Below are 16,365 nucleotides of genomic sequence, written 5' to 3' on the forward strand. Positions count from 1 at the left end.
CATTCGACCTATAGCTTGCTCAAGGGCATAAATACGTCAGGGTGCCATGATCCAAAGACATTTTGTATGTTAAGAAAAATAAACTTACATTTTTCAGGTTCACATTACATTGTCTGAATCTCCTAGAGGATATTTTTTCCCTGGAGTGTATATTCACATTCGCTCATCTCTTTCGATATGGTATCTTGCACAAAAAGGTGGCAGCTATTTATTCCACTATTTCTCCAACACCAAAGACTTCTGAACCACATGTCCGTTAGTTATTATTATAGGGAAATACCATTCTGTTCACTTTCTTTATCTTTAGGTGATTTGTCCTTCCTTTTAGTCTTCCTACTCCCCAGGTCCTACTTTGGTACCCTTTCAATTGTACAAACAGTGAACGTTGTGTGTCTATTTTTACAATACACAGTTTTTAACATGGTGCCTCTTGGTTACCCTTGATACTAAAGCAATACTGCATGGAATGCAAAGATTTAAAGAACTGCAGAGTCTATGGAGCAGGTCACATCTAAAGGGTGCTAATGCATCACTCTGTGAAATATATGGCAGTAAATAACATGCACACTAACATGCAAAAATTTGTACTTACTTTCCCTCGTCTTCCAATTTCTGCACCCGCGCCTGGATAACAGATATCGCTTCACAAAGAAACTCCTTTTTTCCTTTCCTGGTTCGGTGACCAGTGATATTTTGCCCCAATAATATTGTGATTAGAAATAAGTCATCCCATGGCAGGACATTCAGGCTAAACAATAGAGAAATACAAAACAAATCAGCTAACCAAGAGTGTATGTTACATAAAGCAACTTTGTCACTGAGAGCTGAGACATAACACATTTAAAATCAATCCACAAAAGAGTGGTTACTCACCTCCGCATGTAACGCCTTCTTGCTAGAGCTTTTGTGGCCTAGCCAATGTTCTGAAAAGGGTAAACATTACTTTAGAATGGTCTATATCAGAGGTCTGACAAGAGCAGCAACGTGGAAGTGCAAAATCTAGCGAGGGTACAATTCCTTGTGAAACTACCTACCGTCATGTGCTTTCTGATAAAATTCCTTGACCCACGATGCATGTGTGTATGTGCACACTTATACCAGTGGCATATTTATCTGCAAGTGCATGCACACAACTACTTTGTTGTGCATAATAAAGCTTGCCCACTGGCACTGCCAATGGGGTTCTCTAACTTGAGTCTAGAAGGAGGGGGCTGTTACCAATAATTAGCAGATTTATTTATAGCTTTTCGGTCTCCATTCTCACTCCATTTTACGAGTAGATCTGTTTTTCTACATTTGTTCATGGACAGAATGTAAACCCTGAAGGATGCTGCAAAACCAGTAAATGCAGATGTGTTGCCTAGGAGTGGTTATCTTTGTGTCCCATCTGTCCCAGTGAAAAATGAGGCTACATTTCCATGTCTGAATCTAGATTACATTTCTTGCCTCATTACGGCATAGCTGCAGTGTGTGCTAATTGGTTACATCTCACAATCAAATAAAACTTGTTGCAATCTATAAATAACTGTGGAACTTAGTAAGTCAAACACAATATCTTCAATAACTACATTATTTGGATTCACTCTGCATGTTGTGAGGTCCTCTAAAGGAACCCTGAAAGGGATGCACCTCATCCGGATATCCAGGTTTTAAATACATGTGCAGGTTGTGCATGTTAATAAACCATTTCCACACACAACTTAAGATTTTCTTATTGTTTTCCTTGCCTCAGAGCGAATTAATGTACATAAGGCCACTTTTTAAGCTATCAATTTAAATGGTGCCTTAGGAGGGATGTTGCTATGTTTACTGAGTTGGCATTGGTCTGTTGCGTGCAGTCCTACAGTTTGAAGAATATCTAGAGGATTGTAACATTCCTATAGGGGCAGTGTGCCACATCGTTAATTTCTTGCAAACTAGGATCTTTGTAATTCCTAGACCATTTATGTTGCAGATTTTTTGTGCAAATGATTGAAGGAAAAATCAAATGCCTAGATCAACCAAGCACAAGTACATTTACCTGATGTGAGTAACAGAGGGCATATGAAGGTCATATTCACTTCTCAAGCACCAAAGAGAACTATGTTGGATGTATTCTACATTTTGAAATTGTCAATTCATCTTGTACTTCCCCTCCTGGACCTGTAAGTCATCAGCAAAATAATTGTCTAGACCTGTAGCATGATCTAACAGGAATGGGCTTCTCCGACGGTGTGTACAATTTCAGAGAATGCAACTGTAATAATCACATAGGAGCACTCCAACCTGCGTAGTCTTCTTCTAAATGTACACATTGGTGAGGTACTTCTGTTACAATAAGAGGTTTGATGTTCATACTAATTTGCAGGAGTTATGATAAAGCTATTTATAAGGAGTCACAATTTCCCTGTGGCTTCTATCCTTTATCTTCATTCCTTTTACATAAAGCATCAACTTACAGGAGGCATGCAGGCAGTTTTTTGGCGACTTGGTGGTGAGGGTCCCTGAAAGACTCTTCCATTTTTTTAGGTTCTCAGTTCTATCGCACAGGTGATTTTGCATGAATTGTGAATTAAATAAAAGTTTGTGATTATGGTACCAAGTGTATGTATGATGCCGCCACATACATCAAAGCCTTTAAGGTCACTCCCAGCCAGAGTCTTCAACAAACCGAGATTTTTGCAGCACTTTTCTGTAGGGAATAAAGCTGCTTCATGCATCCTTTACTGTGCCAACAAACGAGATGAGTAAAGCTGAAAGACAATCACACTTACTTTAAATCAAAGAGTGCAGTAACCATAATGCTAACCAATACAAAGCCACACGGTGCTCCTGCGCAAGATATTACCGATACAAATAGCCAAAGCCACTAAGACATTCCACATTGTGCCATCACCACCATCCATGTATATCCCTTGGTCAAAACTGCAGGCCACAAGGCAAGACAGTGAAACAGCAATTTTCTGGCCCTATTAACATTGTTTTGGATGGAATGGAAAATTGTAGTAGGCAACCTTTATCTCAAAGCAGCAAAACAATCTCGCTGTCCCAGGACTGGTATTGTGGTCTGTAATACTTGTGGGTGTTGGTACTCGTTTCAAGATTTTGACTCAAACTGTGGACATTATGTGCTTCTGTTTTGGAAATTAATAGATAAATTTAATAAATGGCATCTCTCGCTCTCCCAACCACCCTTCTTTTCGTGAAGTAAAATTATGGCTCTTTCCAACACTCATTTATTGTGGTAAAATATACACAACTTCCCTGTATTGCTGAAGGGATGTTCTTAATCGTTGTATGCAGCTCCCACCATTCCAAGGTTCCTTCACAAAGGTCATAGAATGGCTCTAGGATTACCACATATTGTCCGTTTTTGAGGAAAGCCATTTCTAGTTGCTGCAATCTTTTCATGCTATTAGCTGTCCTGGTTTTGCTACGTAGCCGGTCATTAAATTATGGACCAAGTATTTTCCCATCAAAGGGCATTGTCAAGCTGCAAGCCTGTACGGCATACCTGAAGTATTAAATCCTAAGCCTTGAGTGGCATGTTAACGTACTAGGTCATTTAATCCTCCTCGAATCACTATGCAAGAACGAGAGCATCGCAAACCATATCCTTGGAGGCAAGTTGCTACTCTCTACAAGGGTGTATTTTTTTCTTCTAGGGTATCACCAGTAAGGAAAGCTAATTGCTTACACATTGTATCTCACTGGCTTATTAACTTTACGAATACCACAGCTTCATTATATTTAATGTTTGTGCAGCACCACTACACACCTATTACCAGGCACCACTTTCATCTATATCCTTTGTTCCACTACCCGGTGCATCCTCATTGTCCTGCTCTTCTCCCAGTGGCGGTCATCATTATCTGGTAAGTTATAAAGGTGCCTCTGGACCATTGTTAGGTTCCTGGGGCAGGTGATTTATTTATTTTCAGGCTTAGGTGCCACTAGCCTCAATTATCTACACTGCCAGATTTTAAAACATATCCACAAGTATCTGGTATTTTAGCAGGTTTTATTGTCTCCATTATAAAAGTCATTACTTTGAAAAGTGGAAATTGATTAAGGTATCAAGAAACAGGTCTGGCTGCTCTACGTAGGAGACCTTGTAAAGCCACCATGCCAGTTATAGATAATCTTGATAGTAAACGCCCCTCTTCACTGGATCAATCACTAGAAAGGACACATCCTGGTATAAAACCACCCTCTACATAAGATTAATCCATTGAACACAAATCTATTTGGGAATCAGCTCACATATGCTAAGCATTAGCCACCGAGAAATCATGTCCATTAACCCACGATATCACAAGATAACTGAGGACGTTTTAGGTTTGTAGCAGCCATAAGCTGAGCAAAATACCGGGCTAAGTTTGTCAGGGGACATTTAACGTACATAAAGCTTATAGAAAACCTGCATCAGAAGGCCAAGGTTCAGTTAAGCATGCCTATCTGGGACTGAAGGACGCAGAAGGAACATGGGCCTATATGCAGCCACATGAAAGGGGAGAGAAGGGTTTTCAGCACCCTTCGTTCAGTGAGAATGTCGAGAAAACAATGGGACGCAAGGATGACCCGACAGAAAACCCCTAACATGAAAGCCACTCAAGTTGAAACCTGTAAACATTGCCGTCAGAGACAGACAGACCAGACATCACTGCACCAAGCAGACAGAAAGACTCAACAGGGATGCACAGAACAACTCAATCCCACATCCACAGACCCAGCATCGCCGTCACAGTCTAGCTCTCCAGCATGCAGAAACCGAACAAGGCCCTACGGAAAAGACCCAAGAGGAAGCAGAAGAGGGCGATAAAAAGGTAACCCAAAAGAAAAACTATTACAGAAGAGACCTGCTGCATGGTCCTAGACAGGTGATCTGCTCTTCTGCATATAGTTCCTAAGAATATGAGACTCCTTAAAAAAAAGCAAGCCAGGGCCCCAAACAATGTTCTGAAGGTCACCTCAGACTATATCTGGTACGTGGAGAAAAGTCTGAGCGTGTTTTGAAGATAACCAAAGGAAACACAGGTAAAAGCAAAACCCGAACGCTATTTCAGCACTATTTCAAAGTATGATTTAAGGCCCATTAAGTCCCAGGTAGAAAATCTAAACACAAAATTATGGGGGACACCTTTTGCAAACCCCTGTAGATTTCTAAAAAGGAATAGTCACCTAAGTGCTCCTTCAAATACAGATTTGCCAGGTTCCTCTGGAAAGCAATTTAAATCCCCGGACTGCATCTCAGGTTAAGAGATCCATCAAGAGAGCCACGAGTAAGATGTACTAATTGGAGGCAAAAATAAGGAGACTCCAGGTTGAGGCCTTTGGGAGAAATCTAAGGTTTCATAGAGCAACAGGTAAAACCTTGAGTATAGGCTGGAATAATATGTTGTCTTTATAATGCCTGAGGACTTAGGAAAATATATCTGCAGCAGCAAAGAAAAAACAAGCAATTCAGACAACTCTACAAATAATCTAAGCTGAGAAATTTTTGCTGGTGTTCAATCGCTCAGAACTTGCAAGCAACACAGACATTCATGGTAATGAGGCAATTTGACCTCACTGGTAAATACATTTTCTATTTTAGCAATTGGACACCAGCGTTTTGGGAATTCACATTTATCAAGAGTAACAAAGCATTACAAAGCCTGCACATTTTTGTCTTGCGTGGTGTTTAATAATATAGTTGGACATCATAATCATTAAGTAGCATAGAGAAAGTGTAGTAAAGTAGGATCTGTTTTTATGGTCGCCCCCACTTTTGCGGGTGTCATTCTGTCCTCTGACTAGTCTGACTTGGATCCTGCTAATCAGGACCCTAGTCTTTGTTGTTCTTCTCAAAATTGGACTTGGTGAGTACTTGGGTACCCTCAAGATTGGCTACTGGTGTACCCTGATAAGTCCCTAGTATACGGTACCAAGGTTCCCAGGGCATAGGCACACCAGGAGTCTTCCATGGGCTGAAGCATGCATTATGCCAACCCGGAGAGACCACTCAAATTGTGACTCAAGGCCTGCCATTACAGCCTGTGTAAGCTGGTGCTAGCACCAGTTATGACAGATATAGGTTTCCCTATATCGGAGGCCACTACACTTAAAACCTATAAGTCACCCCTAAGGCAAGCCTTTCAATCCTGAAGACAGAGTGCTGGGTCCTATATGTGATGGTCCATCTGTACGAGCAGGGCACCCCTACAACCTTCAGAGTCCATTCTCCCGGGTTGTAAGTGCATCTGCCATTACGACATATAGAGTGGCCATTATGCGATGGCCATCTCTAAACTGGCTGTAACGAACTTGGTCATGTTTGGTATCAAATATATGGGAATCATACCCCCACACTGTACATTGTGTGTGTATTCCATGCTGCTGAGCCAAGATCAAGCAGGGGAAGGCATAACAATAGGTATCCTTCACAGGTAGATTTTACCACCTCCCAGTCAGGATTTAGTGTATTGGGACAGGGTGGGGGAGCTTGCCAGCGCCACTGAGACTACTTGAGGGGCACATTTGATGCCCTCCTTGCATACTCCAGTTCAAACCAGCTCGGAGAACCGTTGGCTACCGCCCTGGTGCGAAACTGGACAAAGGACATGAAAGTATCCTCCCCACTGTCCAGCCCCTCCTCTGGGAGGGACTCCTGAATCAATCCCAACCCTTTCCTAAGGGTACTTAAGGGCTTACCTGAAGGTGGGTCCCTAGATTCACCGTGGGATTCGATTCCAATTCAACACCACGTCATCTTAAACCGGCTGGATCACATCGGACTGACAGCACTGGACTTCACTTTGGGAACAGAGAATGCAACCAGGAAGGCTCAGACTGATACAGGTCCCATCGTCCTGCAAGTCTGCTGCACCGTCAGCGTCCATGCTCCATACAGGATCCTCACCTGTATGGACATCCAAGACACCTGAATGAATATCTCTTGAGTGTAAGAGCCACTCTGATGCATCTGCAGGCACTGCAACGTAGCTGACCGGTTTCCTGATCCTGGGCTCATACGGACTCAGACAGGCCCAGTAACGCAGGAAGCGGCTCTACAACTTGCTGGAGGCCTGCACTGTCTCCGGACCGAGTCGGAGGACAGTATCCATCATTGGCACCATTGGAAAAGAGATTCCCTGTGCCACGTGTCTGCTGGCCATTGCTAAGGCTGGGCGACTCTCGTCTCCAGAGATCTTCAGGTCCTGTCAAGGGACTTCTTTGATTCCAGTGGGCTCCCCCGCTTGCTGGGGCCTGCTGTGACATTTAACCAGTTGTGGGGATTCACTTGGACATTGCTGGTCCGGACACAGCACCTTCTTCGATTTCTACGCCTGTTGCCGTAGCCAAGGTGTGTTGGTGCCTCTGCCAGACACTGACCCCTGGCTATCGATATCCGACGTGGGACAGCTTGTGAATGGCTCCTGGTCATCCACAGAGTCGTCTGGTCCGCACAGCTTATTTATTTATTTATTTATTTATTGGCATTTGTAAAGCGCAGCATATACCCTGGGGTGTCTTGGCGCTGAATAATTTGCCGGCTGGGTGAAACTGCCTTGCTCTGATGATTATTCTATACCTGGAATCATTTAGTAGATTATTTATTAAACAGCCATGTTTTTATTTTTTTGCAGAATTGGAGTAGCGTGGGACATGCCCTAATGTCCTGGGGTAAAGTATTCCAAAGTTTGGAAGCCGCCACTACAAACCGTCGGTCTCCCCACATCACAGTTTTGGTGCGAGGTACCATAAGTTGGTTACTGTTGGTAGAGCGCAGTTGGCGTGTGGGTTGGTACGGTCGTAGATGGTCTTTAAGGAACTGTGGGCCCTGTTTGTTTAGGACTTTGTACACAATGCACTGGGATTTGAATCTGGCTCTATTCTGAATCGTCAACCAGTGTAGTTTGGGAATGGCATTGGATAGAGGAGCAAACTTTGGAATTCCCAGAATGAAACGTGCTGCTGCGTTCTGTATAGTCTGCAGTTTTTTTAGGACTCACTTGGGCGTTGATAAAGAGCCCATTACAATAATCTAAGGATGTCAGAACTAATGAGCTCACCAGAGTTTTAACGGCGGTGGTAGGAAGATAGGGACTTATCTTTCGGATCATGCGCAGTTTATGGTGGGCAACTGAGGCCACTTTGCTGGCATGGTCCATAAAATTCAGATGGTTGTCAAAAATTATTCCTAAATTCCTTACTTTAGTCACTGGATTAGGGGAGGCACCAAAAGTTTGGGGCCACCACGAGGTAGGCCATTCTGGTGAGAGTTGTCCAAAAATCATAACTTCGGTTTTATCCGAGTTTAGTTTTAGGCAATTTGCTGCCATCCATTCCCCTAGTTCTGTCAGTCCTCTCTGGAATCTTTTAGCTACCTCCTCGCCATCACCCCTTATAGCCAGCACCAATTGTGTGTCGTCCGCGTAGGAGGTTAGGCTCATCCCATGTGCCTTGATGACATTGGCCAGGTCCGAGGTGAGTGGGTGCCCCCCTGCTTCTGGATGTAGTACATCGCGGTCATGTCGTCCGTCCGGACTAACACCACTTTGTTGCACAGATGTACAATGAAGGACTTGAGCGCCATGAAGATCGCCATCAGTTCTAGATAGTTGATGTGCATCTTCTGTTGCTGCTTCGTCCATAGTCCCTGCACTGTGAAATTGAGCAGATGAGCTCCCCATCCCTGGAGAGATGCGTCCGTTGTTAGGATAATCTGTGGCACTGGCTCCTGGAACAGTCGGCCCTTGCAAAGGTTGTGTGGAGTCCACCAATGCAGAGAGTCGTATGCCCGACTGGTAACCAACACTAGGTCTGTTAATTGTCCCTGAGCCTGTGTCCACTGATTTGCTAAGCACTCCTGGAGCGGGCGCATATGCAACCGTGCGTGAGGGACTATGAAGATGCAGGAGGCCATCATGCCTATCAACTGCATGAACACTCTCGCTGGAAGTGAGTGTTGTGGTCTGAACCTTCGGATTAGAGATTGCATGCTCTCTATCCTGACTTGGTTTGGTTGAGCTTTGGCCGTCAGGGTATTGATTGTCGCACCTAGAAACTGCCGGACATGTGCCGGCTGAAGATGCGACTTTGGGTAATTCAACGAGAAACCCAAGTCGTGAAGGAGGTGAATGGTAGTCGACATGTCTGCGGCGCACTGTTGTTCCGACTTGGCTTGAACGAGCCAGTCGTCCAGGTAGGGGTAGACATGGATGTTCTGCCTCCTGAGGTGCGCTGCCACTGTCGCCAGGCACTTGGTAAACACCCTTGGGGCCGTGGTGACTCCGAAGGGTAGGACCTTGAACTGATAATGCCTGCCTTGGATTGTGAACCTGAGGTATTTTCTGTGGGACGGGTGTAGTGGAATGTGGAAATAAGCATCCTTGAGGTCTAAGGTTGCTAAGAAGTCCCCTTGGTTTAACAAGGGAAGAATCTGTTGCAGTGTAAGCATATGGAAATGTTCTGACAGTATATACAGGTTGAGGGGACGGAGATCCAGAATTGGTCTGAGAGATCCGTCCTTCTTTGGAATAAGGAAGTACAGGGAATATACCCCCGTGCCTTCCTCCCCCACTGGCACAAGCTCGATTGCTCCTTTTTGCAGCATCACCACCACTTCCTGCTGCAATAAGTGCAAGTGCTCTGCGGACATAGGCCTTTGCCTTGGTGGAATGTTGGGTGGAGTGGATTTTAACTCTAGACAATAACCGTACTGGACAAGTTGTCGCACCCACCTGTCTGTGGTGATGTTGAACCAGACGGGCAGGAACTGTTGTAGTCTCCCCCCGACAGGTGTTAAGTGGTCGGGGGGCAGTGACAGAGAGTCACTGTTTGCTTGGGGTAGAGGAGCGTGAGTTGTTGTTCCCTCTGCCGCGTCCTCTGGTGCTGTTTCCTCTGTAGCCCCCCTTGTTCTGTTTGGGGTACGAGGATTGTGCTCCACCTTTAGAGAATTGTGACTGCTGACCCATTTGTCCTCTGGTGACTCCACGTGCACCTGAGCGACGAAAAGTATTGCCACGAAACTGTTGTGATTGAAGGGCCCCCATAGATTTGGCAGTTTCGGTGTCTTTTTTAATTTTTTCTAGGGTGGTGTCAACATCTGGACCAAACAGTCTATCAGGATTGACTGGTTGATTAAGTATGGTTGTCTGAATGTCAGGTTTAAACCCCGATATGCGGAGCCACGCCTGTCGTCTCAGCATGACGCTAGTGTTAATGGTCCTAGCGGCTGTGTCCGCGGCATCCAGTGCACACTTTATGGCTGCGTTGGAGATCAGTTGTCCTTCCTGTATAATCATTTTGGTGCCCTCTTGAAACTGTGGAGGCAGGTGTTGCACAATTTGCTCTAGGGTGTCGTAATGCGACCTATCATAACGTGCCAATAGTGCCTGTGTATTTGCAATACGCCAGAAATTGGCAGCCTGCGCAGCTACCCTCTTGCCTCCTGCCTCTAGCACCTTGGACTCTTTATCCGGGGGAGGAGCTTCACCCGTTGTTTGGGAGTTGGCCCTCTTTCGGGCATTTGCGACCACCAGGGAGTCAAGCGGCAACTGTCCCCGAATGTATGCAGGGTCTGCAGGTGCTGGTCTGTACTTTTTTTCAATACGTGGATTGACCACCCTCGCCCTGGTAGGCTCTTTAAAGATGTCCGCCGCATGCTTGAGGACCCCCTTGAGCATAGGCAGTGTCTTTACAGTTCTTTCAGAAACTGAAAAAGTGTCAAATAGAAAATCCTCTTCAACAGGGTCAGCATGCATGTCCACATCATGATTAGCAGCTGCCCTTTCAATGAGTGCATGGAAACCTGCAGAATCCTCTGTTGGGGATGCACGTGTACTGAAAGGCTGTGGGTCTTGTCCCACATTATGGGTGTCTTGGTCACCAAAGTCATCATATGAATCCGGCTGTGCATCTGGTTCATTGACTGGGAAAGTGTATTGGTCATCTTCACCATATCCCTCACCGTCAGAGGGGTCTGGAGACGGAGTTGGGCTCCCTCTTAGAGGGGACTGGATAGGTTCCATGAGGCCTGAGGCGTCCTGTGGATACTTATTCTTCTTCAGGGGGATGACATAGGAGTCCACCGGCTGTGAAGTTATCTTCCTTTTGTAAAGGGTCAATTTGCCTGTATTAGCGTCGATAAAACACTCTGAATCCTCTTCTGAGTCGATTACTCGACCTGAAAGTGCCCCTGCCGTTGAAGAATCCGACTTCTTTGGTGTCGATTTTGTTGAGAAGGCCTTCGGCGCCTCTTTTGGCGGCAGAAGGTAGAGGAGTTTACTGGCAGATTTGACCGGAACGTCTATCGCCTTCTGTGGCGATGGCGTCGGCGCCGACGAAGCAGCGGCTTTCTCCCTAATTCTTTGTAGTGAAGAAGCGACGAGGGACGTTTCATTCACAGTGGCCTTTGGCACCGACGAGGAATCCTTGATCTTGCCTTCGGATCCGACGTTCTGTTGGCCCTTTTGAGTGTTGGACGATGATGCTGCGTCCGCCGCCCCAGAGGCCCTGGATCGATGCGCAGATGTGCCAGCCTTCGATCCGTGTGACTTCGACGGCTCCGTCTCTACCACGCGTCCGACCAACGTCCCAGTTGGTGTCGGAGCCGTGCCGCTGTCTTTGGCGGGCTTTGCCGGCGTCGCAGCGGTTGACCTGTGCGTTCCGCCCTTTTTAGAGGATCCCTCCTCTGGCACCGATTTCGACACAGTGGAATCGACAGATTTCTTCGATCTCTGTGGACCGGAGGTCGAGGGAGTCGATGAAGCAGCGTTTTTATTTGTTTTTGGTGGTACGGCCGCCATCTTAGGGACGCTGGAGTCCTTAAGTTTCAGTTTCGTTTTCGGTTCGGCCATCTTAGGTGTAGTCGATACCGTAGGTTTCAGTTTCGGTTTCGATACCGTCTGTGCAGCAAGTATGTCCGTGGCCGGGCCTAAAGGCGGGGCCGTGGCTTGCGCGACGGGGTCTTGGGTAAGGCCGACAGGCGATCCCGTGACCCGTTCTGTATGTTCGTAAACTTCGGGGCATAGCTCATCCCCTGAGCTATCTTCCACGGCCCCATAAACCTCTTCGACGTCCCCTACCTCGTCGACGTTTTCAAGGCCTTGATCCACGACTCCGTCGTCGTCTTCCGGATCCGCCTCGACCTCCGTCTCGGGCGGGGAGATTTGAAGATGACGGCTCAGGCCCTCTTCTTCTTGCTCGTCGAAGATGTCGTCCGGTTCCGGGGCCGTTTGGTGGGCCTCAAGGCGCACCGCGCGCCGAATCTTGAGTGTCTTCTTGGACCTGAAACTTGCACAGGCTCTGCAGTTTCCTTCGTTATGGTCTGGTGAAAGGCATTTGTTACAGACCGGGTGCGCGTCTATATGTGGGTATTTGGCCCCACAGAGCGGACAGAGCTTAAACGGACTCCGCTCCATGCTGGAAAAGTTGCTGTCGAGTCGCGATGAGAAGGCCTCGATGTCCGAAGAGCAAAAACTCCGCTGATTCTGGCTCCGAGAGACGGAAGAACTCGAGACCGCACGCAAACAATACCGACGTAATAAATACAAGGCCTTTTGGCCGAATAAAGTTATGTTTTCTCGGTTCCGACAGAGAGACGTCGAGACCGCATCCGAACCCAATGGCGGAAAAAAACAATCTGGGGATGGAGCCGATGCCCATGCGCACTGTAGTCCAGGGGAGGAGCCACCTATCTCAGGACACTTCGAAGACTCTTCCAGGACAACAATGTGCGATCATCCGGACCCAACACTAGGCGGCGATCTAATGCTAAGATATGAATTTAGCAGCCCACATGCCTCGAACATATTAAAAAGTGTTGGACTCAGGGATTCATCTTCATCTTCAAGGGCACCGTCAACCATCCTGCATCTATCGACATTGGTGGGCATTCCTCTTCCGTGCCTCCTGGTCATTCTTGGGTGGCATAGACACTGTCCCCTCTGATTGAAGGTACCTCTCAATCTGAATCCACCTTTGGGTTCCACCGGACTCCTTCGTCTTCTTCTCCAGCTAAAGGCATCCATTGTGGTCTACAGCAGTTTCCAACGTCAACTTGACACCTATGCACCTGGCTTCCCTGGTGTAGATATCCTGGTTCCGGGAGTATCCACAGGTGGGGTGACTCTCCAACATTCCATCTTCCACTGGGTTTCTTCAGGGTCCGCTGGGAAGGGTCATACTTCTTTAAAATTGCAACAATGGCTTACCCATTGACTGGTCTTGATCAAGCAGTTGTCTTCACACTCTGCACACAGCCTCCATGGGATTCCTAGGCACTTAACATGGGTGGTTCCTTGGCTCCATAACACTTATAGGTCTTCTGGGTCCAGTCTAGACTGGAGTTGTGGTTCGCAAACCACTTTTTTAGTATATGGTTTGTTCTCCCCGGTAGACCACTGTATTTGTGCTACTTACGTGGCCTATTTCCTAAGTATTGTGTTTCTATCTCCGGTTAGGAGATAGTACAATTGTGTTAGTGAGTGTTTGTAATAAAATACCTATTTTTATAACTACACTATGTGATTCTTTTTTCACTTATCCTATATGATAAGATTAAGTACTGGTAAAACAAGCTTCTTTACACTTTCTTTACACTTTCTGGAGCAAGCCTGAAGGCTGCTCTGGACAGCTACCACTTAGAGAGCTTTTTAAGGTTGTCTAAGACCACTAAAATCACCATAAGGGGGGTCTGGGTTAGTGCAGGGTGCTACACTGACATAAGTGAGCACCATATACTAAGCCAGCCTCTCACAGAAAGAGACTGTCAAAAGAACATATTGGGAGAGTTATAAATTCCAAATAGGATTAAGTGGATCACACTGATCACAGGATACAACATGAGCCTAGCCAGCCTTTTAATCGGGCAAGTACTGCTAAGTAAAGTTGCTGGAAATGCTTATTAGAATCCACCAAAGAATTGGGGAGTCTGGATTAGCTTGTAACATACTGTGCATCTTGAGTAACAAGACTTTGTATTAGAGACCCCGCTTGCATGAACAGCTCTTAAACACCCATTTGGTATTTTGTCACATTGAATCTCCTTCTGCAAGTGAAGGGACACACTCAAATGACCCACAAAAGTATTGTGAAATGGAAAGCATTATTTTTTCTCTAGACTCATAACTTACAACTCCTATATGGATATAGAATTACGGATGTATGGCGTTACAACGCATAATTTTACATCGCATACCATTACAACACGATTTTTACAACGCAGGATCCATTACAATGCATGCCTTTGCAACGCATGTCATTACATAGCAGATGCTATTACAACGCATGCCATTACAACGTAAGTATAGGTAAGTATATCTTCTTTAAAAAAAATGTAATTAATTTAATTTATTAAATTTTTAAATTGAAATTAATTTAATTTATTTAATTCTATTAATTTAATTAATTTAAAAAATGTAAATAATGTAATTAATTTAATTAATTAATTTTAAAATTGTAATTAATTTATATTAATTTAATTAATTTTATTTAATTAATTTAAAAATTGTAATTAATTTAATTTCATTTAATTTATTTAAAGTCGTTTTTTAAAAAAACTGAACCCTAAAAATACCCCTGTACCCCTTAACCCAAACCTAGCCCTGAACCCTAAAAATACCCATGTACCCCAAAACCCAAACCCAGCCCTAAAACCTAAAAATACCCCTGTACCCCAAAACCCAAACCTAAAACATAATACCCCTGTACCCCAAAACCCAAACCCAGCCCTAAAACATAATACCCCTGTACCCCAAAACCCAAACCAAGCCCTGAAACCTAAAAATACCCCTGTACCCCAAAACCCAAACCCAGCCCTAAAACATAATACCCCTGTACCCCAAAACCCAAACCCAGCCCTGAAACCTAAAAATACCCCTGTACCCCAAAACCCAAACCCAGCCCTGAAACCTAAAAATACCCCTGTACCCCAAAACCCAAACCCAGCCCTGAAACCTAAAAATACCCCTGTACCCCAAAACCCAAACCCAGCCCTGAAACCTAAAAATACCCCTGTACCCCAAAACCCAAACCCAGCCCTGAAACCTAAAAATACCCCTGTACCCCAAAACCCAAACCCAGCCCTAAAACCTAAAAATACCCCTGTACCCCAAAACCCAAACCCAGCCCTGAAACCTAAAAATACCCCTGTACCCCAAAACCCAGCCCTAAAACCTAAAAATACCCCTGTATCCCAAAACCCAAACCCAGCCCTAAAACCTAAAAATACCCTTGTACCCCAAAACCAGCCCTGAAACCTAAAAATACCCAAACACCCCAAAACATATACCTCAGTACCCCAAAACATACCTCAGTACCCCAAAACATATACTCCTATACTCATACTTATTTTATAAAATTACTTAAATTAATATATTTAATTTATAATATAAAAAACAAAATATATTTATTTATTATTAATATTAATTAAATTAATAAAATATTAAATAAAATAAAATAAAAATGATATACTTACCTATACTTACATTGTAATGGCATGCGTTGTAATAGCATCTGCTATGTAATGTCATGCGTTGTAAAGGCATGGGATGTAATGGATCCAGCGTTGTAAAAGTTGTGTTGTAATAGAAGTGCGTTGTAAAAGTTGCGATGTAACGGTTGTTTCCCTAGAATTACACCAGTGAGTAAACTAAAGAAAGAACATACCGAAAATTCTTGATAATGGTTTCTCTAAGTAACGTAGCCTGCTAGGTGAAGGAGAAAATTGCAGACTCAGTGGGTTCCCATTTATTGTATGTGATGGAACAATATCATTTTTAAGGTTGTTCGCCCACAATTGTCACTCTCTTTTTTTCTTTTAGAAGGTAAGAGACAGAGATGCGGATGCCATTCCTAGCCATAACTTGACAATGGAAGCAGTGTGAAGTGCAGCCTGCTATGACTCAAGATAAGACAAACGAGACCAGAGACCAAAGGAACCAGCTTGCTGTGGCAGTGCATTAGGTGCTACTATGCCTCTTGTAAGAAACCTATATTTTCAACAAAGGTGTCTACACCTTTTATTCAATAAAAGGCAAAAATGAAAACCACTAGGCATGGAGAGGTTGGGGAGTTTTGGAAGATATTCCAAACTTTATCGACATGCCTGTGTTGTATATTAGAGAAAAAGCGAACATAAGCCACTGCAGGATGTCTGGGGGTTGTTAATATACTGATCAGGGAGAGACAGAGAGACACCACTATTAGGACTTTGGTGAAAATACTAGGGACCTAAACAGAACAATCAGAAATATCTTGCATTGACAATGTGATCCAACCGCGACAGTCAGAGGGCTCTCCTTTAAGAGTCTGTCAATATGTATGTGAAAGTAGGCAACATTTGTGCCCCACATGCAAATCAAACCCACCAGCTGAAGTACTATCACGGAGTAACAGATT

The 16,365-nt window shown here is 44.7% G+C and overlaps 1 protein-coding gene across 3 annotated transcripts in view; it reads right to left on the reverse strand.

Moving 5' to 3' along the window:
- Positions 1 to 16,365, reverse strand: part of LOC147684697 (uncharacterized) — a 292,946-nt gene that overhangs the window by 126,676 nt on the left and 149,905 nt on the right. For all 3 annotated transcript variants that reach the window (XR_015300652.1, XR_015300653.1, XM_086940535.1), the window contains one exon: positions 593 to 748. Coding sequence is in view for 1 of the 3 variants with exons in the window: in XM_086940535.1 (XP_086796661.1) it covers positions 593 to 748 (156 nt within the window). In the remaining 2 variants the exon portion in view is untranslated. The remainder of the gene's footprint in view (positions 1 to 592; positions 749 to 16,365) is intronic.

This window comes from Lissotriton vulgaris, chromosome 10, assembly GCF_964263255.1.
Source record: "Lissotriton vulgaris chromosome 10, aLisVul1.2, whole genome shotgun sequence".
In the NCBI taxonomy this organism is placed as follows: domain Eukaryota; kingdom Metazoa; phylum Chordata; class Amphibia; order Caudata; family Salamandridae; genus Lissotriton; species Lissotriton vulgaris.